This window comes from Lagopus leucura, unplaced genomic scaffold (genome assembly GCF_019238085.1).
Source record: "Lagopus leucura isolate 7727_CA_CO unplaced genomic scaffold, USGS_WTPT01 Super-Scaffold_100002, whole genome shotgun sequence".
Taxonomy (NCBI): domain Eukaryota; kingdom Metazoa; phylum Chordata; class Aves; order Galliformes; family Phasianidae; genus Lagopus; species Lagopus leucura.
The window spans coordinates 77,685,478-77,708,031 of NW_024962263.1; the positions used below are offsets into that span (position 1 = coordinate 77,685,478).

General features: G+C 41.8%; 1 protein-coding gene across 4 annotated transcripts in view; it reads right to left on the bottom strand.

The window, feature by feature from the left end:
- SAMD12 (sterile alpha motif domain containing 12) overlaps window positions 1-22,554 on the bottom strand; it is a 170,309-nt gene that overhangs the window by 35,585 nt on the left and 112,170 nt on the right. The window contains exon 5 of one of the 4 annotated variants that reach the window (XM_042869317.1): window positions 11,138-11,299. The exons of the other annotated variants lie outside the window; for them this stretch is intronic. Within the exon in view, the coding sequence (XP_042725251.1) occupies window positions 11,262-11,299 (38 nt within the window). The 3' untranslated portion in view covers window positions 11,138-11,261. Of the gene's footprint in view, window positions 1-11,137; window positions 11,300-22,554 lie in introns of those variants that run through there. 4 annotated transcript variants of the gene reach the window in all.

Sequence of the window (22,554 nt, forward strand, 5' to 3'; positions counted from 1 at the left end):
TGCTCCAGCACAAGCCTGCAGAAAATTCAGAGCAAATGGAATAAGAAATAAATCTACAAATTTCCTCATTTAAGGAGTGGAGAAGGAAAGATGTACTCGATTTTTAGGAATAGCGTTCAACCACTAGTTTTTGACCCAAGTCTTAGGCAACAAAGCAGCTGTATCACACATTTTTATGATGTGAGATGTGTGCAGCTAGGAATTCTTCTAAAAAAACTCTGCCTGCCTTCTCCAAGTTAACTCCTTGCTCCCTGAAAACCAAATTCTTGTCCAAGCAAATTCTGTCAGACTGCAGATCTAGGTGTTATAGTCTGGCTCCAACCACCTCCCTCCCCTCCCTTCCCAATCAAAAGCATTTAAAAGCCTTGATAAATTTAGAATCTAATTACTTTATATTCAGTGTATAAATACAGCCTCAAATTTGAACTGCCCTCTGGATGCCTATCTGACATGGTGGCTTGAAAGGGATTTCTTGCCTCCCAACTTCAAGTAAGTAATGCAAGTTTAGTGGGAGAAACCCAGGCTGTAATATTTCCTGACTGCAGCATAGAGAAATTAAACACTTCTCCATTATGCCTAATTTTTTTCATTTATGGCAAGGGAGATTTTCCAAAGAGATAAGAATAAAATATTTCACTCAAGAAGTTCAAGAACTCAGAATTAGACTGTGATACCTGAAATAGCACTACTGACACACCTGCTTTATATCTCATCCTGACTCATGACACCTATCTTCAAATTACCCTCTGCCAGCCAGTGGATAAGACTTGTCTAGAAGCTCCAAGTGACTAATTGGCAAGAATATCTCAAAGAAAATGTTTTTAATTATGTGTGTTCGACATTTTTTGTATATTTTGTGAGATAATAAATACATTTTCACCAGGTTTCCATTGACACCATATGGCAGCTCACAAAAAGCTGAACAAATTAGGTGTAATGAGGCTCATTAAAAAAAAAAAAAAAAAAAAAAAAAGGAAGTTCTGCTATTTAGGAGGACTTTAAATTTTGCAGGATGGGTTTCAGATGGAGGACATACCCGCTTCTCAGGAACTTCTGCTCAATGATCGGAGGTAGCAGTGGACAAAAAGCAGACTTGAGGACACTTAAACTGTAAATAAAAGGCAGAATAGAAACAGCTTTCACAGAATTAGATGCAAACTACACTTAGAAGTGGGGACATTTAGAGAGATGCCAGCTGAGCAACGTACTGATACTGGCCTGGAGTCTGATAACAGCTTCAGTTAGTCAGATGTCTATGGAGTTGAAGGTACCAGGCCACTAGCCCAGCTGAAGAACTAGGGTGAAAAAGCTATGGGCAAGAAATGGGAAAAGGGTTCTACTGAGGACTTTGATGGATTAGTCTCTGCCTTTCGTCTCTTCAGTCAAGAGGGAAGGAGAATTGGAATATGTCTTGATCTAAGTAAAATAAAACAAAGCCTACAGTACTGTGGACTGATGTTGAAGATTCACAAGAAGATCACAAATTCACAGAATTTCAGGGATTGGAAGGAACCTCAAGAGATGACATCAAGTCCAACCCCCACACTAAAGCAGGTTCCCTACAATAGGTCACACAAGTAGGCATCCAGCCGGGTCTTGAATAGCTCCATAGAAGGAGACCTTACAATCTCTCTGGGCAATCTGTTCCAGTGCTTTGTTACTCTTACCATAAAGTTCTTCCACATCCTAGTACAGAGCTTCCTGTGTTCCAGTTTTAGGCCATTGCTCCTTGTCCTGTCACTACACACAACCAAGAAGAGCCTGGCCTCATTCATTTGTCTCTCACCTCCCTTTAGATATTTATCAACATTGTTCAGATCCCCTCTCAGCCTTCTTTTCCTCAGGGTGAACAGACCCAGGTTACTCAGCCTTTCCTCATACAGGAGATGCTCCAGGCTGTTAATTGTCTTTGTGGCCCTCTGGTGGACTCATTCTAGAAGATCTCTGTCTTTTTTGAAGTGGGGAGCCCAGAACTGGATGCAAATCATCAGGCAGCAGTCAAAACAGCAGCAGTGGCTGCTTGAAGAGGTTCCTGAGGGTCTATTTACATCAAACACTGTCGCATTTCTGCCAGACTGCACACATCTTGGAGGACAGTGGACATCATCTGTAAAGGAGATCCTCCTCTGCCAAGGATAAATGCTTCCCAGTTTGGTCAGGAAGTGAGATGGAAACAGAAAGGGCAGCCTCAGGCTAATGCAGGTAGGGCAGAGTTCTGGCTCTGTTGCTAGCAGAGCTCTGAATCTTGACTTTCTTATTCTTTTTTCCTACACTGTTGTTGCCACTCTTTCCATTTCCCAGTAAACATCTGTTTATTTAAATCTCTTGCAGCTTGTTGCCTGTGAGATGGAAATACTGTGTATTGCCAAGTCCACAGAGACATGGGAGCCTTAGCCTGCAAGAACTGCAGCAATCCTATAAAATGTAACAGGATCCCTACTATCACCTTGTGGCACATACAAATAACCAGGCAGTGCTGTATCTTTTCCGTTAGGAATTTCTGAGTATTTCCAGCAGCACTAAGGATGCTTTTGGGTGATCCCAGAAGCTATAATTTGGACACAACCACATCAGGTTTAATTTGTACCATGGTCACTCTCACTTGAGCTACGCTACTTAGAGGAGAATCACTTGAGCTAATTCTGCAGTGAAAATCTGTCTGCAGCCTTAGAGAAAAGCCTAGGTGGTATTATTGCAGGACACATCCACTGCTTAATTGTTTGTTACAACTGCAGCTCAGAAAGACCAGGCACTTTATTACAGTTTCTGTAAGAAACAGCCTTCCTACCCTCTGCTTTGCACGTTTGAGTGCATGCTGCTTCTCTGCTGCTTTGAGGACAAACAGGATGGCAGTGAGTCACCTAATTCTGCAATCCTCACGTTGATAGACTGTGATTTATTTTGACTTATTTTATTATATATTTTTATGTTGCGATTACTAAAGTAAAGAGACCAAAATTGACCAGTGGATCATTCAGTTATTCGAAAGTCATCTTTCATATTGAACCTAACCACAATTCTTATCAGTACAGTGGTAAAAGCTGGTCACAGCATGACATGCAGACGTTCTTCCCATCTCCACATTTCCCTTTCCTTCCAGTCGTAACAGACTTGCTGGTAACAACTATCGTATGTAACCTGTGGCAATTTCCTAAAGCTCAATGCCTCTACCTAACGCCATCACACTGCAAGACTCCGCTGCAGGATCTCTGTTTTAAACATTAATGTCTAAAATAATGTCTTTAATAGAAGCAGCAGATGTACAAGGAAGAAATAAAGACATACAGAGCAGGAAAGAGGGAGGACAGCACTGATTAAGTTTTGCTGTGTTACAGCTTGTTCTTTCAGAAAGGCTTGCCATCAGCTGTTCCCTAGCACTGTGCATGTGTCTCTTTTGGCTGGAAAACATGGCATTGTGTGTCAGCTGCAGCATGACTTCTCCTGGCTATTGCTCACTAATTGCAGACCCACTTCAGGGTCATTCAGCTGAGCAGCCTATCTACTCAACAGGATGCTGCATTTCCCCATTATGAAAAATGCTTCGTGTGGCATATTATGCTGAAGGCTCTACAATGAGCGATACAATATACAAATTACATTACATCAGCTGTGTACTTTCTCCCAATCCATGGTGTCTTTTTTAGGATAATGAAATAAACTAATTCATGATAATGCCTCTGGTGTTGATCTAACTGTGATTTTCCCACTTCTCTGCTTGTGTTTAAGTGCATGTAGAAGAGCGGTACTCTTCTCTAGTACCTTAGAAGATACACACTAAAATGATATCTAACCATCCTGAAACAAAAGGACCCCACTTCTTCAGGCCATATGTCCTTAAGAGGTCCTCTCGTAAGGAAAGCACTGTTAGAGGAGAAAATGGAAACAAAGCATTGTGGCTCCATCTGGTCTTGCAAAGTCCAGAGAATAATAATTGGGCAAAAAAGTGGGGAAGAAATACATCAGAGATGATCAAAATAGAGAAAAACGGTAACCTTTTTACTTATTTACAGACTGCTCAAATATCCAAAGGGAGCTCTGCATAGCTCTTAGAAGTCCCCAAGCTGGGGACACTTAGAAGATTCACTACCTATGTCATATTTCCCTATTTCACATTGCCACAAAGAGGACTTAAAGCTGATAAAATATACTTCCAAAGAGCACATTAGTCTCCTTTTGGAATGATGAGTTTCCATTAAGACTGACAGGTATTTTCCATAATTTCCCATGGGATAAAATCCCCAGACTCCTCTAAAAGGTTTTCAAACCCCACTGCTGCTGCCATTCAAAACACACAAGCAAAACACCCTGCTCCTACTGTCCAACACAAAGTGCTGTTCAAAAACAAATGACAAATTCTCCAACAAATTGCTGCTGAATACAATTTGCCTGCCCTCCTTGATTTTGCTTATAAGGAAGAGTGTTTTGTTCACATTACTCTTCCTGCCAAAAGCATATTATCACGAGCTAAAGGGGGAAATTACTTTGTGGGAGCCTTTAATTAAAAGAGGGTAGCATTTCGGTGCCCCTTTTCTTTGTGATAGATATTGCTGCCCTTCCCCTCTCCTTTCTTCGTCGAAAGGAAAAAACAATCCAGAGCAGGTTGGCATGACAGGCTTTTACCAAATCGCCGTCACCACTGAAATTCACTCCCTTTATACACTCTCGACATTGCTTAATGCTATAAATAACTGCTCTGTTCATCAGGGTCCTGCTTGAGACTGGCTATCACACAGCTTTTTTCTAGCACTGTCCAGTAATTGCAAACTATGATTTTCTCACCAATGTGTTTATTTAGCATTAAGAAATAATTGGAAGGAACATGGTATCACAGTCTGGCTGTGTTCGTCTTTTCTTGGGTGAGAGAGTGTACAGACGAGTGTGTGTTCTTTAGATGATTACTCTTTCCCTCTGCTTCACTTCTATCTTCACTTCTATCTAGCTGACAGAGATATCAGTCAGAAGCCACAGCCAGACGTCCTTGTGCTATTTGTGATCAGATATCCTTCAGGGATTTGCCGCCTGGCAGGCCACTGCAAGGTTTTAGGACCTTCTGCAATTATCCCATTTTTTTCCTGGAAGTAGAATTTTCTCCTTTAAATGGATTCCCTCTTCCTTTTGGGGCTGATATACATCTATGAAGCGTATCGTGCTTTCAGTGCTTAAAAACTCCTGGATCAGCAGAAGTGTGTGCACAGTAGATGCTAAGGGTTTATCTGACAGCGTGAGGCATTTGGATGGTAAATTCCCAAGCTCATTTTAAAAGAAACGGTGGGGTCTTTATTTTCACTGTTATACAGCACAAATTTATCACAATTGGAATAAAAGACTTGGCAAAAAAACATATGCACCTCCTTGTCAAGAAACCATTACCTAAATAGCCCCCGAGATGAATCACAAGCACAAAACCACATTCTGTCCTCAGGAGATGCCTTTCAAAGCCAGGAGGTGAAACAAGGCAGGAAAAAGTGCAGGGTTCCGAAAACGATGACCCAAGGTCACACTGTAATTCAGTGCAACGTGAGCTCGAATCCAAAACATGGAAACACTGAGGAAAATTAAGGTTAATCAACCTAAAGAATGAAGTCACTGTACAGGAAGTTGTGTGCCTTAAACCTACAAATGGATGCTTTCACTCAAGCATGAAGTGGTCATAAGTCACTACATCATAATTCTCCTTAGCGGATTTTATGTGCTTTATCACAGAAGCATCGACTTACAGCATTAGCTGGTTTGGCTTATCTTTCCTCCATGTACTTGGGCATATACAGCCCCACACTGTAATGACTGATTTGAAAGTTGAGCTCAGATTCGACACAGCAATTTGCTCTGTCCATATAAATCTCTCACACCCCAAATTAATTGTGGTAGAGGTTAGGAAAGGACAGGAGTCCCGAGCTCAGCCAATGCTGTAAAAGCATCTAGTGAACTCCACTTTGAGCTGCATTTTAGAAATACCTGAACCACTTGGAGCTTTAGTACCTCCACAGCATACCTCTCAGGTACTTCTGTGAACATGCTGAGTTGTAGCCATAGGGCTGTGGTATCTGGGACAGAAGCATGTCCTCGTAGGAAGAAATTGCCATTGTAGGACAACAGAAGCTAAGGTTGTTTAAAAAATGCATTATAAAAGGCATTTTAAGAATCTGAGTAATAAAAACTGTGGTTCTAGGCTGAAGAATGATTCCATTAATGCAACTGTCACTAGATGTTTCCATGTTTATTATGTGCTAGTAACTCTGAACTGAATGTGCTCAATTTGTGAGTACAAAGACATTTTTCTTCTAACAGCCAATCTGAAAAAGTCAAGCTGGGATCTGAGAGGTGTGGCAGGTTTTTCATTCTCATACCTCATTATCAGTAAATGTAAATTAATACATACTTGCTTATGTGGCTACAACAGATTCTTATTTTGCTGTTTTTTTTTCTTTTTTTCCTAATCTTGAAACTGGTTTGAATACAACAGCCAAAAAATGCAAACCAGAACACAGAGTTTATGCAGCGCTGACCCCACTGCCTGTACACTATAACTCTGCATACACAAGCACAAATCCAAACCATCTGACTAACACCACGAATGTTGCAAAACTAATAACCAAGATAAATGATGAAGATACAACGGCTTAGAGTCAAACCCTCCCCAGACTACTGCATGTTTTGTTATTGTCCTCTGAACTCTTGCCAGCATCTTTTCAGGAATGACTGCACAGGGCTCCATGTATTATCCCAGACACAGTCACAAAAAGCCAGATAGGAAGGCTATTACCCCTCTATATTATAATATAGTATCTCTGTCACTACTTCCCTGGTGGCAAGCACTGTACTGCGAATTTATACACAACCTCTAGCCTAGATGCTGGAAGGGCAGAAGTTTATCAAAATGGCTTTGAGCAACACTTCACCCAGCTCTGTTGTAAGCCACCAGACTGGCTCAGAGGGACAGATTCAAGCTGCTGCCTCTCCCTGGGACAAGGCTGCAAGCAGTTTAAGTCAGTAGCCCTGCTGCAATGAAATGAGATTTTTTGAAAACTAACCTAAATTATAATTAGTTCGTAATAATTAGCAAGGAACAACAACAATAAAAATAGGATTCATTTGCTTAAAATGATTTTTAATGTTGTAATGACTGGTACGTAATTATACCAGAGAAGGGCTATTGAAAATAGGGAGAAAAGATAACTTCAGAAAAGAGAACTCATTTGGTGTTTATTTGCTCCAGGGTTCTAATTACTCTGGAAACTAGCAGCCCTCCTGATAGGATTACCACCACAACGCAACTGCAGCTGCAAGGAACGCTGAGCACATCAGTTTTTTAGCACCATTAAGACAGTCCTCTATAAATACCAGATGCATCTATCTATCCATTACTGTCCCCTCTCAGTGCTTATTAGCCCAGCAGTCGCAGAGCATATCACAAAAATGAAATGTGTATCGGTGGCAGAACTGGCGCAGTAGAGCAAGTAATTTGTATAAGGCTGTATAAGAGTTTAAGTTTTATTATTAAGTATATGTCACAGATATACTAGCTCCAGTTCATCTTTCTTCCCCTTATAGTTCAGATTTATACACTTATTAATAAACTCCGGATGGTCATTTCAACACTCTCATTTAGCAGAATAAGCTAGTGATATCTGATCAAGCTTGCATGGATACTGCATGGCGAAGTACAGAGCCCTGGCAACTTTAATTGTGGCCATTGGGGGGAGATTGATGATGCCATCTATCCCGGTCCTATCTAATAAATCACATCTTCCCCAGCCTCCAGCTGTTAGGTTGGAGGGGAAACACCGGTCAGCCTCAGTGCTCTGAGCACTCAGAGGTGGGCTGCGGAGGACGCTGGGTTTCCAGGGAGCCACACAATGTGGTATTTCTCTCACTTTTGCCCATGTAGATGCTCAGACAATTGCTTTTGCAGGTGGGTTTTGAAAACCATTAAGAGGAGCAGTTTTGCTCAGCCAAAAAGGGGGAGGGACTTCAGAGCTAAGGCACTGAACAGCAACACCAGAAGCTCAGGTTCAGCCCTGGCTCCAGTACGGTTTTCCCAAGCAGCCTAAAGCCATGCTTCTGTGCCTCCTGGAGGAGTAATCCTCAACTGGTGCTTCTCACCATTTGTTTTCTTTAGTGGAGAAGGCCTTCAGGACAGCCACTGCCTTTTGCTGTATATATATGTGCAGCCATTTTCACCTGGGGGTGGTAGGCACATCAGCAATGCAAAACTACAACTGTAAGAGTGGAACATGTCTTCAAATATCACATGTTCTTTCCCCCCCTCTCATTTTTCCGGCAAGCTAATAAGAAAAATTAACATCGCAGAGCATTTAGGCATTTCCAAAACCTGATTTGAACAGCATCATGCAGAAAAAGGCAAAAATGTTCTATAAAAGAATATATTTATCAAAATAATCAGCAGGCAGGGCAATGCCAAACTGGCAGTTTCTAATACTCTAATACTCTTTGTGCCACAGCATCAGAGGAGAAATTAAGATTCTTACATTACACTTTTACTGACTGTGTTACCCTAAGACCTACAAGAGAAGGAGGGAGCTATCCTGGCTGAACTGTGCTTCTCCACATCAGAAGACAACGCAGACCAGCTCAAAGACAAGCACAGCAGACACAGAGACACAAGGAAACAATGAAACAGCACTGGTCAGCAAGACAGCAAGCAGTCAGCACATCGCAGTAGCTCAAATGCTGTCAAATTTTTGCCAGAAAAAACACAGTCATCAAGTGGGAGCTGAAGGAAACCATGGAATGATTTTGCAGTGGCTCTCAGGGCGTGCTCAAGGGGCAACACAGGTGATAGCATCAGGTAGGTGGATGGTGGAATTGCAGCAATGGCGAATGACCTCACTTTCCACGTGAGATGCTGGGGGTGGGAGGGAAGAACCCTGAGAAGGCCTGGAACAAAAGAGAAGCTGCCTAGGTTTGCTATATATCCAGGAGCTGGGCCTGAAGAGGATTTCCAGTCACTTTGTGGGGGGCAGATTACCAAAGACTACAGAAGTTCTCCTTCACTATGCTTACAGACATCCCAGAGATAGGTGCCCAAAGACAATAGCACAGACCTGAAGACTCCTGAAGTCTTAACTTATTTGAGCTACGTGCACAACAATAGGAAAAGACTCTATCATATCTTTGTTAATGACCTCATTAATGAATACAGAGAGAGGCTCACTGCTGCAAATCCTAATTGCTGGCTAATGACTATAACAGCAAATAGTACCTATTTCTTGAGCAATCACATCAAGTGAAATGCTTACTGCTGCCTCACATTCCCAAGCTGATCTTAAGCTTTCAAAGAGGAAAAGAGGGACTGAGAATGCTGCATACAGTCACATAATAGTTTCAGTTGTGAAAAAGACACAGCTTCATGATTTCCAAAGCTATTTTTGTACGTGCTTGGAGAAAGCGCAGTTTAACAAAACTTCACAATCAGCAATCCTCACAAAATGTTCAGCATGTATTTGCCAGTTCTTTACTAAGCTAATTCATTTTTTAAAAGCAGCTTAGAAGAGATTTCCGCACAGATTTAGATTTGCATTCCATTGTATGATATTCTTCAGTACAAATGAAACGCTTTGGAGATAAGAACAATCACACTGTTTCATTAGCCTGAAATATCTCAGATGGGTACAGCAATAAAAATAGATAATAAAATAAAAGATAGCTTTTAGATACGAGCACAGCAGAAAACCTGTGTTTCATAGCAAGGGTTCAGAATGACTGGCAAAAAACATATGAACGAAGTTGCATGAGTAAGGTCAGATCAGAGTGTGGACTGATATGCTCAGCTGGTGAAGTCCTTACTGCTCTCCCAGCTGTGTGTGTTGTGTATCCTAATGCACTGGGAGCTTCAGTGCTTCCAGGGGTTGTTTTAACTCACAGGCAAAACCAAATACAGATGCAAATGTTCCCTAATGAGAAAATGTTCCACAACCCCTCCAGACAGAGAGGTCAACCTCATGATCTACAGACGTTCTTTTTCCTAAGGTTGAGCAGGATGCCATTCCCATGCGAATGTCTCAGAGCATCCTTCCTCCTTCCACAGGAAGCACTGCTGAGTGCCCCTTTCTCCAAGTCATCCCAAGGTTTAACTAAGGATAGTGGAAGTCACTGGCAGCCCCAGAATATATTGTAAGCAGTGCTTGACTTACATACTAATATATTCTTTGTTGTTTTGTTTTTTTTTTCCCAGAAAAGCTAAATATTACTCTTGTTAGAAAAATGAAACCAAAATAAATGTATATCCTGGTTGAAGGGATAGAATCCACCCTCAGTAAGTTTGCTGGTGATATAAAGCTGGGAGGAGGGCTGACACACTGGAAGGTTGTGCTACCATTCAACAAGACTAGAAAACTCAACTAGAACTGCCAGAGTAGGGGATCCTCAAAGCGTCCCACTTTGAAGCTGATGATGGCGATGGATGCCCTGGGCCTGGAGCTGGATCACAGGTCAATAAGACAGCACCTATGGTGCAGGATAAGGGAACTCCAATTGGTAAATCAGCCTCAATGGGAGCCCAACTGAAATGCTTGTACACTAATGCACAGAACATGGGGAACAAGCAAGAAGAGTGTGCAATGCAGGTGCACACACAGTTGCAGGTGTGTGCGTGCTTACAGACCTGTGATGTCACTGGCATAACTGAGACATGATGAGATGGCTTTCACAACTGGAACGTAGGAATAGCTGGGTATAAACTCTTTAGGAAACACAGGCAGGGGAAAATTGGAGGCAGTGTTGCCCTCTATATGAACGACCAGCTGGAGTCAATGGAGCTCCATGTGGGGATGGATGAGGAGCTGACAGAGAGCTTATGGTTTAGGGTTAAAGGGAAGGCAGGAGAAGGAGACATCACAGTGGGATTCTACTACAGGTTGCCTGATTGGGAATATGGAGTGGATGAGGTCCTCTATAAACAAAGAGCAGCTTCATGTCCACAAAACATGTCCTCACTGGGGACTTCAACCACCCTGATATCTGTTGGAGGAACAACACAGCAGGGCACCAGAGATTGAAGAGATTCCTGGAATGTGTTGATGATAACTTATTTTTCCAAGTAGTAAAAGGAACCCATGAGAAGAGGTGCTATGCTGGATCCTGTCCTCACCAACAAGGAGGGGCTGATGACTGATGTGAAGCTCAATGGCAGCCTTGGCTGCAGTGACCATGAAATGGTGGAGTTTAGGTCCTTAGGGCATCAAAGAGGGTATGCAGCAAGCTTGCTATTCTGGACTTCAAGAGAGTAGACTTCAGCTTCTTCAGGGAACTGCTTGGCAGGATGACATGGAATAAATCCCTGGAAGGAAGAGGGGCCAAAGAAAGCTGGTCAGTATTCAAGGACATCTCCTCCAAGTCCAGAAACGGTGCATCCCGAGAAAACAGGAGGCAGGCAACAATGCCAGAAGGCCTTGGTGGATCAATGAAGAACTGCTGGACTTACTTAAGTACAAAAAAGAAAGTCTATAGGGAGTGGAAGCAGGAACGGGTTACTTGGGAGGACTACAAAGGCATTGTTCAAGCAGCCAGGGATCATGTTAGGAAAGCTAAAGCCCAGATAGAATTGAATCTAGCCAGGGACATAAAGATGAAATTCTACTGATATATCAATAATAAAAGGAAGGCCAGCGAAGATATAGGCTCCCTGTTGAAGGAAACATGAAATCTGGTCACGAGGGATATGGAAAAACCTGAGGTGCTCAATGACTTCTTTGCTTCAGTCTTCACTGGCAAGAGCTCTAACCACACCACCCAAGCTACAGAAAGCAAAGGTATGAACTTGGAGAAGGAAGATCTGCCTGCCTTAGGTAATAGTCATGTTTGAGATCATCTAAAGAACCTGAAGGTACACAAGTCCATGGGATCCAACGAGATTCGTCCATGGGTTCTGAAGGAACTGGCAGATGAACTTACCAAGCCATTACCCATCATATTTAAAAGGTCACAGCAGCCTCTTGAAGTTCCCATTGTTTGGAAAAGGGGAATTAACCCCCATTTTCAAGCAGGGAAAAAAAAGTAGATCCAGGGAACCACAGGCCAGTCAGTCTCACCACTGTGTCTGGCAAGACCATGGAGCAAATCCTCCTGAAGGCCCTACTAAGGTACATGGAAAATAAAGATGACCATGGACACCAATCTGAGTGGTGCAGCTGACATGCTAGAGGGAAAAGATGCTATCCAGAGAGACCCAGAGAGGCTTGAGAGGTGGGCCCATGACAACCTCATGAAGTTCAACAAGGCCAAGTACAAGGCCCTGCACCTGGGTCAGCGAAATTCCAAGCAGAGATACAGGCTGGATGGAGAATGGCTTGAGAGCAGCTCTGAGGAGAAGGATTTAGGAGTGCAGGTTGATGAAAGACTCAACATGAGCTGGCAGTGTGTGCTTGCAGCCAATAAGGTCAACTGTATCCTGGGCTGCATCAAGAGAAGCATGACCAGCAGTTCAAGGGAGGTGATTCTGCCCCTCTCCTCTTGTGAGAACCTACCTAGAGAACTGCGTCCAGTTCTGGGGCCCCCAGCACAAGAAGGACATCAAGCTATTGGAGAGAGTCCAGAGGAGGGCCCCGAGGATGATCAGCGGGCTGGAGCACCTCCCCTTTGAGGGGGAGGTTGAAAGAGTTGGGGCTTTTCAGCGTGAGAAGAAAAGGCTCTGGGAGGACCTTACAGCGGCTTTCCTGTACCTGAAGGGGTCCTACAGGAACGCTAGGGAGGGATTTGCAGTGACAGGACAAGGGGAAATGGTTTTAAACTGGAAGAGAGTAGATTTAGACTAGATATCAGGAAGAAATTCTTTACTGTGGGAGTGGTGAGACACTGGAATTCATTGCCCAGCGAGGCTGTGGATGCCCCCTCCCTGGAACTACTCAAAGCCAGGCTGGATGGTACTTTGAGTAACCTGGTCCAGAGGGAAGTGTCCCTGCTTATAGCAGGAGCGTTGGAACTAGATGATCTTAAAGGTCCCTTCCAACCCAAACCATTCTATGACTCATTCAACAAGACCTGGACAGATTGAAGAGTTGGGCGGGAAGGAACATGATGAGGTTAAACAAGAGGAAGTGTAGAGTCTTGCACCTAGGGAGTAATAACCACATGCATCAGTACAGGTTAGAGGATGACCTGCTGGAGAGCAGCTGGGAGCCTTGGTGGAAAGCAGGTTGATCATGAGCCAGCAGTGTGCCCTTCTGGCCAAAAAGACCAATGGTATCCTGGGGTGCATTCAAAAGAGCGTGGTCAATGGGTCAAGGGAGGTGGATCTTCCCTTTCTACTCTGTCCTGGTGAGGCCACATTTAGAATACTGTGTCCAGTTCTGGACTCCCCACTTCAAAAAAGACAGAGATCTTCTAGAATGAGACCACCAGAGGGCCACAAAGACAATTAACAGCCTGGAGCACCTCCTGTATGAGGAAAGGCTGAGTAACCTGGGTCTGTTCACCCTGAGGAAAAGAAGGCTGAGAGGGGATCTGAACAATGTTGATAAATATCTAAAGGGAGGTGAGAGACAAATGAATGAGGCCAGGCTCTTCTTGGTTGTGTGTAGTGATAGGACAAGGAGCAATGGCCTAAAACTGGAACACAGGAAGTTCTGTACTAAGATGTGGAAGAACTTTATGGTAAGAGTAACAAAGCACTGGAACAGATTGCCCAGAGAGGTTGTAGAGTCTCTTTCTATGGAGCTATTCAAGACCCGGCTGGATGCCTATTGTGTGACCTATTGTAGGGAACCTGCTTTAGTGTGGGGGTTGGACTTGATGTCATCTCTTGAGGTTCCTTCCAATCTGTGATTCTTTGAAATGATACACTGCATTTCAACAGCCTTTCATGTTTGAATGTTATTGGTACATATCACTGAGATTAAATTTTTACATTTCTGAGGTACATCAGAAGTTATTTTAGGAAGAAGTTAAGCTATGACATTTTCAGGTATCATCAGGAAGATTACAATGAAATGTTAAAGAGAAGAGCTATTCCCTCCAGACCAACAGATGCAAGAATGGCACATCCTCATCTCTCCATATGAAATTCTCCAAGTCCATCACAAGCCCTAAATCATACAACAGCATACTTCAATTATTCCCCTGCTTCCAGTGTGCTAAAAATAAGACTGACATCATAAACCAATTTTAACTAATATTCTAAGGTTAAGCACATGCCAGTGTCAGTAAATGAAATGTAAAATTAATTGTGCTGCAAAAGAGGAAAGCCTTATGAAAGAATTCACTGTAGTAGTAACCGGTGAGCATTTTGTATGCCCTCAAGCTTCACTGAAGTCATTATTACTTGTATGTCATGAGGGCTAGTTTCAAAAGACTTTTTCAACACGATGTTCACAGTTTATTATGACAGGCACAAAACCAGCCAGGCAAAGCCTGGTGAAGTTTCAGTGAAGTTGACTTCTTCCAGGGAACTGCATTTGGCCTCACACTTCCAAAAGAGAAACTGTTTGTAACTGATGTTCTGACAGAAGACAAGATTGTCTACTTTAGAGAGACAAAAGGTATTTTCTGGAAGAAATACAAACAGTATGTTCTCAGCACCGGTGGTCATTAACAGTGTGCTGAAACTTTAACATGGAAGTAAACAGATCAGGGGAACTTGAGAGCTGGCACTCCATAGATCAGCCTTCTGTACATCTTCAAATCATTACTGCTCGCTTTCCTGACCAAAGCAGATTTGACTGCTGATACTAAGACACTCCTAATGCAGCTGTGCATGGATGAGCTGGTTTCCATATGCTGCTTTATGCCTACAGCATTGCCAGGCAGAAGAGGTCTTTTGGTTGGTGACTGCACTAACAACCTGAGAGCAACTAATGTCTGTAGGACATCATAGTCAGGGAGGAAAAGGGCACCCGATCATTTTAAAATCAAAACAAAGCAAGGAAAATGCTGAAGTCCATAGGAAAGGACACATTCACTCAGGCTCCTTTGTCTCTAAAAAGCTCTTTTTTCTCCCCTCAAAACAAATGTAGCTTAAGGAGGTTAATGAAGCAGTAAAGGAGGGCTGAATTTGCTGCACAACAGTTTTAGGACCAGAAGCTTGTTCCCTGCTCCCATAGGGCATGCAAAACTCAGGTCTGAATGAGTCACAGAATGGGCACGGCAGTTGTGGTACACAAATGGCCAATTAAACAAGCACACTAATGTCCACTGAAGGGAATGACAATTAGAAGCCCAAGCTGTGTCCTAGGGACCAGATGAAGTGACAGTGAGGAGATGCAGCTGTTTGGAACTAAATGTGCAGAGCTGGGAGCACTTTGTATGTCTTGTCTGTGCTTTCCACCACAAAGATCTTGACTTTGTACAAAGATATCGACCACGCTGTTGCGGAAGATCATTTCCAATCACGCTAAATATATCGTGAATACATGCATAAAATATATACATAAAGCATAGTATTTGAACTCGCTGGGTTTTGGTCCTAACCTGTAGAGGAGAATATCACCTAATATACAGGAATGAAGATTAATGAATATTAGAAAAATGCTATGACCAGCTGTGCTGGAGGGCAAGGAAGTGCTAACAGCCTTGTTCAAAACGCTGCTCTTGCTACAGGGAGGTTACACTAAATCCATACAAACACAGAGGAGTTAGGAATGCAAGAGCAATAGTTTTCGGAGTGCCTGTGGCCACACTAAGACCACCTCTTCCTCCAAACTTGGCTCTTGTAAGGTCAAACCTATTGCGTGATGTTTACACACCTGTTTCTGCATATGCATCCACATTTGAAGAGCTGGTTCCTAACACTGCACCACAGAACGCCATCATCATACATAATTTAACATGGCCATGTGAAATTTAGTTTAGTATGCAAAGCAAAGATCACATCAAGTGATAAACATTTAATGTTAGCAGAGAGGAAGGTGACACGCTACCATAAAATGAAAACATATAAAACAATATTTGTTCCTCCTGTCATCTTCTGCTAGACAATATGATAACAAAATGACACACATGTACTTTCAGACTTAATCTGGATACACAACAAAGCCTAAAATTTAAACTAACAGGCCCAAAGGATTCTGATCCAAGAATAGACTATGCCAAGAGAAAACAGAGAAATCTGATGATTACACTTTTCAAAAGAATGATCCCTCAAATACATCATGCCAAGACTATAAATGTAACTGAATATCCATAGAACCTACAGGCACAATTTAAAATTGAAACCATCCTTTAAACAAAAGGAATTCCACCTGATCCAAAGATGGATATATTTTTCTTTAAAAGCAATATTTGTTAGTTGTTTATTTTTGGTGTATTACTTATTAAGATGACACTGACCTGTAGCTTCCACTGTGCTTACACTCAATTTAAAAGAAATAATAACAATAATAATAATAGTAATAGTAATAATAATAAATCCTTATGCCAACTGAAAAACCAACTTTTTTTCCCTTACCAATTTTGACCTTTTCTGTTTGGGAGACATTGATTTTTTTTTTTACCGCCTGTGTTTCTAATGGAGCTTGAAATTAACACAGTTTTTTGTTTACCTCCTAATTTGTGCACCACCATCATCAGTGCTGTCAGCACAGCTCTGGGAATAGGGTTTGTTTACTGCTTCTGCATAACCAGCAGAAGGAGCATAGGAGCAGAAAATAGTTTCGGTTTAGAGTTTTTCCTTTATTTATTTTTTTGCCCAGGTCCTTTCATAAGTCATATACTAATGACTCGAGTGATAATGTGGCCCATTTTGTCAATATTTCTTAAATGGAACATAGCAAGACTTGAGCTGGCTCAGGATATGTTGAATTCCTCTGACACGTACATCATAAAAGGTTGGTATTATTGTTGTGTCTCCTCAAAGCACCTGCCAACCTTTTGCTCAGAATACCAACTAGAGAACTTCACAGCAAATTCTTTGGCACAATGTCCTGATCTCTGCATTACGGCAACCTCCAATACCAGAGCCCCTGAAGTGGCACGGGACCACTGTCACCTCCTCTTCTCAGAGATGAATCAAATATTCAAGAGCAGTACATGGGCTTGTAGTCTTGTAGACTTCAGCCAACTCTGTAAAAATGAGCTTATTTCTTTTGGTCACCACCACAGTGCACGTCTGGAGGACTACATACAAATAAATTTGAATAACTTACCCTTCTATTACCCTGTCCTTCAACAACTGAATGGCTGTTACATTATATGCCCGATTCATATTATAATGGGTCATTGTATAATTGACATTTTTGACATGCTACTGAACCATTAATGTTAGCAATTAAAAAGAATTCTATCAATTTTCTAGATAAAACTAGAAATTCTATGCATTGATCATGTTTCAGTACAAAGGGGTGGACTACAGAAACTGTGACATCTCTTTACCTATTTTTCATTATTTTTCAACTTAGACTTTATTTTTTAAGGATTGTTATGGCCAAAAAGGAGAGAACCATTCTGTTAATTCTGATGATCTCCCTCAGCATAACCTCAGGAACACACACTCCTTTTTCTTCCTGTCACAAACATGCCCCACTTCCCCAGATTCAGTAGAACCCCCTGTTCACACTCCCCAGTTTCCACCTGCGTATACATAATATTTGATGATTCTCAGCATTTAATTCTGCATTTATTCAGTGCCTTCAGTGATGGGCAACATATATCTAACAGTTAAGTATTCCCTAAGAAAACCCACATTTCATTCCTTGCGAAGGATCAAGAGCTATCTTCTAAATACAGTGATGTGGCATGCTGAAAATCATACCTTACCTGCTCTGTCAACTGTGCTTCTCTGTCAAAATAACACCTTTTAGTTAATTCAAACATGCTGTGTATTTCAGTTGTTTCTTTTTCTGTATTCTCTCCACTCCCCAGATAACAATCTTCTTGATTTCTGCTAGTATCTTCATGCCTAAAGCCTTTTTCTCCTACAGAAGGTCATTAAGTTTCAGAGAGCTTTTTTCCTGCATGAAGTTACCAAAATTAGGCTCTCTCAGCATCCCAGAGACTAAACAACTCTACTTCCTCTGGAGCCAGGAACTCCTAAAGGTCATCTTCTGACCCATCTAGAGCCCTACTTATGCACTCTTCATCCCCCAGGTTGTCTACAGACTCAGTATAAATCTTTATCAAGAAGCAGAGAGAGGAAAGCTGTTCTCCAATTTTTAATTCAACTCCCATGATAACAAAACAAAATACAACAAGACCCAGGGTCTTGTAACCTAGCTGAAAAAACAAGCGGAAGAAAAGGAGTGTAATGCAATTCCCAGCCTCTTATGTTGACCCTAAGAGGAAGCCCCACGTCCAAGAAGGAGGGGAGCTGGGCAGCTGTGGAAGTGAGTTGCATGGCCTCCCTGAGCAGAGCTGCCCTGGTGGCAGCTCTATAAAGAAGAGCCTCTTCTATTAGTGAGTACGTTGGAAAAGCATCCTCATTTCCTAAGCCATCCAATCTGATTTTAATTGTCTGTTTACTTCTGGCCTCAGCTACATGGAAGCAAATGACAACACAGACCACTAAGCGTCTCATGAGCAATCCAGACCCTCAGCGGATTTCCTCAAAAATGTTTTAAATAACAGATACTTGGATTGCACTACAAGCACAGCAGGTCAATTTAGGAGCAAACAGTGTCTCAGAGGAGAAATTTGCCTGCAGAGATTAGGAAAAGATCCTCTCCCCTTCCTCTATAATCATATAGTGGGAACCATTAATAATAAGCATTTGTCATCTCTCTGCAAATATAAGAAAAGGGCATCTCCTATTCTAAGAACTCTGTGGTTAAGAGTGATGCCTGGAGTGATGGGATGTGGTGCTCTCATTGTAATTGCTATAGCGTTGTACATTTGGTTAACCAGCTCATTCGGGCCACTGCCAAAGGCAGAATGTTGGTCTAAATGGACCCTGGTCAGACTGGGAAAACCAATCTCGATGTAATTTGAGAGCTTTGAGCAGATCTATCTATGGTGTTATAGGCAGAGGGGGCAGGAAAAAATACATAGGAAGGACTTCTGCACATATTTTGTTAAAGGTTTACTAAACTAAAGTGGTTTGCAACAGTGAGTATTTAGTAGGGCACAAAATCACAGGATCTTAAGGGCGCAATCTTAAAATAATGAAAATGGTTGAAGTTTGTATTCTTATCCACTGCTATTACAATAATTGCCGTATAAATAGTTTCATGCATTTGTCTGTTTTTGTTTCAATTTTTGTCAAAGACTGATGTACCAGAATGCTAATGTTATATAATTATATATTCTGTAAATTAAAGCAGCATGGCGTACTGGTTGGGAATAGCACATTTCACACTTCATTACTTCTGCTGCAACTCAACCAATGTTAAGCTCTAAATTTTCTGTTTCCAGTAGTCAATGTTTCTTTGCTCATTGCTTTTTTTGAAGCATTTCTGCCTCACAGTTCTTTGCTATTTACCCACAAGCTATTCTGTCCTCAGCAATGGACATGCGGATGGCAATGGCAGAAAGCTAGGTCCTTCCTCCAGTAACAAACACAGGTAACAACAGAAACAAAGAGCAGGTATGGGAGGTGTATATGGGTGTCATATTGAGTGTCAAGACAGAACTGTCACCAGCAGCCCACTGTTCAGACTGCCATGGAAATGTTACAGCCAGTGCACCAAATGCCTCAGTTCAATTCCAAACCACAGCATGTGTTTCTTGTATTGATCAGATTAGGATAAACCCCATGTTGCAAGATTGCTATCAAGTTGTGAAATGGTTAGTTGAAGTTTTAAATAGAGAAGATCACTTAAGCTGATCTGCAGAAACATATGCAAGGAAAATGCTTTTGAATTAAGAGCTGCTTGAAATACTGGTAAATGTTACTACCTCCTACTTTGACACCACTAAAAACGTAACTGTTACTGGCCCTTCAAATACACAATAACCAAGGAATGTGCACATTCTTGCAAATATAGCTACGAAAAGATTAAACCAAGATGCTACCAAAATTCTCTTAGCATATTTCCACCTGGACAGTTTTAAAACCAATCACGAGAACAAGAGAGAAGAATTTGATTTACATTGATTTGCACAGCAGAGGGAAGTCACAGCACAATGCAGATTTTTCATTTGTTTCATAAAATCTAGATTTGCTTAGAGCCAATTAGTAATGGTCAGCCTGGTCAACATATTCAACTACAGTAGTAAAAAAGGACGTTAAACAGCTCAAAATGCTGCTACATTTCACATATGGACCATCACTGTGAATATAGGTTAAGTTCCTGGTTAATCACCCAGGAAGCCCAGAGTAGAAACAGAACCAAGACATCCACAATGACAGTTCTATACTAACCCCAAGCACATCCTTCCATAAAGATACTTTAAATAAAGATGCACATTTTCCTTTCCAGCTTGGCAATTCAACTTCTTTTTAAGACCTTTAATTATAGCTCAAATTATGCTCAATTTATTTTTCCATGGTTGTTTTTTTCCTGTCTAGGCTCCACTGTTTTTTCCTCTCTCTAGAAACACTAAATGCTTTAAAATCTCTTTTGTTGTTTGCAAGCAGGAAAGGAGAACTTCTTGAGAATGTTTCTCTCTTTCTCCATTTAGGAAGCAAAACAGATGTTGTGGTCTCCTCAGGGAGAAGGATCCTATCACACACCAGGTGTGAGCAAAGGCTGCTTTGCAAAAGAGCAGCATGAAAAGACCTAAAAGACCTTGTTGGAAGATCAGAACCAAGAGCAAAAACATTTGGGTTTTGAGCAAGAAAGGTAAGTGCAGTCACCTAAAGAAAACAGGGGGTATTAACAAAGCAACAGGGAAAATAACACTCTGCTTTGCATTGGCAGGAGAAGTAACCACTGCTGCCAACTTTCCCAATATTAATCTCATTCTTCCCTTACGGCAACAGCTCCACAAACCAGAGAATGGCATGAAAATTTCTACTTTGGTTTTTTAATAGGTTTAATGCTTCAGCCTGAAACCAAGAACAGCAAGAAGACTCAAATTCCCCAAACACAGAGTTAAACACAGAGAGTAAAACACAGGTTCCTTTAAAACCTCATATTTTCTGAAAGGCTCAACATTAGATTTTTAATACTGCAGGCTGACATTACTGAATAACTTTCAGAGCCCAAAAGATTTCCTAAGTCTTCCATTGCAACCTCAGAAGATAATTTAAAAAAAAATCCCCAGCATAATAAAAAACAATCACTTAAACACATTTCGAAACATTTACCCTGTGTATATGTGAGCATGTAGTTAAGAAATAATTCTGTTTGTATTAACAGGATAGCTTATGCATATGGCAATAATTACACACAAAAATGGCATAGTTAGTTCAGGCCATTGATTTGATATTGACCTCATTTTTGATGATACGGTCATGAGCTCACTCAACATCACACAGGGAAAGAAAGGTCAGAGCAACTTCATCTCAGCAGAAGCTGTTCAACTAACATAAAGAAAATGGTTTCATTTGGAGTTTTATGCAGCTTCATTTTTTGTCCTCTCACTGATCAAAGAGCATCTTTTTTCCTGCGTGAACTAAGTGAAGTTTGCACATCAGCTCAGTTTTAAGGACAGCCTTGTACTACAGGCATCTTCAGAGTTTGATATGAAAGAGGAGACATGAGCTGCTCGCAATGCTGTTTGCAAGGTCAAATTTAAGAAGAGACAGGTGTTCATAGGCATTATTTATACCCAGATGCAGAATGCAGGCCCAGATGCCTCCCTAGAACCTACTGTGGCCTTCTCCTGGCATCTTTTTTCTTTTATGCAGGAAGCATGCTAAAACAAGCCAACGCCCATTCACATGGGAATGAGAGCACTATGGTATTCAGGCACTATTTCACTTGTTTTGCTCATCTGTTTAATTTTGATGTACCCATTTTTGACAAGTCCTTGTTGAGTAAAGCTGCCTGTTTACACAAGGGCTGGGGTGCTTGAGGAGAAGCAAAACTGCTGATATGCCCAAATTTATTCCCACAGGCGGTGTGAAAATCTTACAATCATGGAATGGTTTGTGTTGCAAAGGGACTTTAAAATCACCAAGTTCCAACCCCCTGCTGTAGGAAGGGTTGCTATCTCCAGCTCAGGCTGCCCAGGGCCCTATCCAACCTGGCCGTGAGCACCTCAGGGTTAGAGCACCCTCAACTTCTCTGGGCAGCTGTGCCAATGTTTCACCATACTCTGGGCAAAGAATTTCCTTCTGACTTGTAACCTCTTTCAGTTTAAAACCATTCCCCGCTGTCCTATCACTACAGACCCGGAAAAATGTCACTCTCCATCCTTATTATAAGCTTCTTTTTAAGTACTGACAGACCACAATGCAGTCTCCTTAGAGCTTTCTCTTCTCCAATTTAACCAACACCAGCTGTCTCAGCCTGTCATCACAGAACAGGCGTTACAGTCCTCTCATCATTATTGTGCTCAAATAGTGCTCATAATTGCTGAGAACTATTGCCATATTGTTTCATGATGTGATAGCTGTGTAAATGTGAGATATCACCACTGGTTGCAGCAGGAAACCAGTGAAGCACAGCTGCAGGGGTGCAGGAGAAGAAAACGAGGCCAAAACTACAGCAGTGGGCCTCTTCAGACCCCCCAAAACTGTGCTCTCAGGAACTGTGTGCCGACTGTAATCTCTAACACCATACA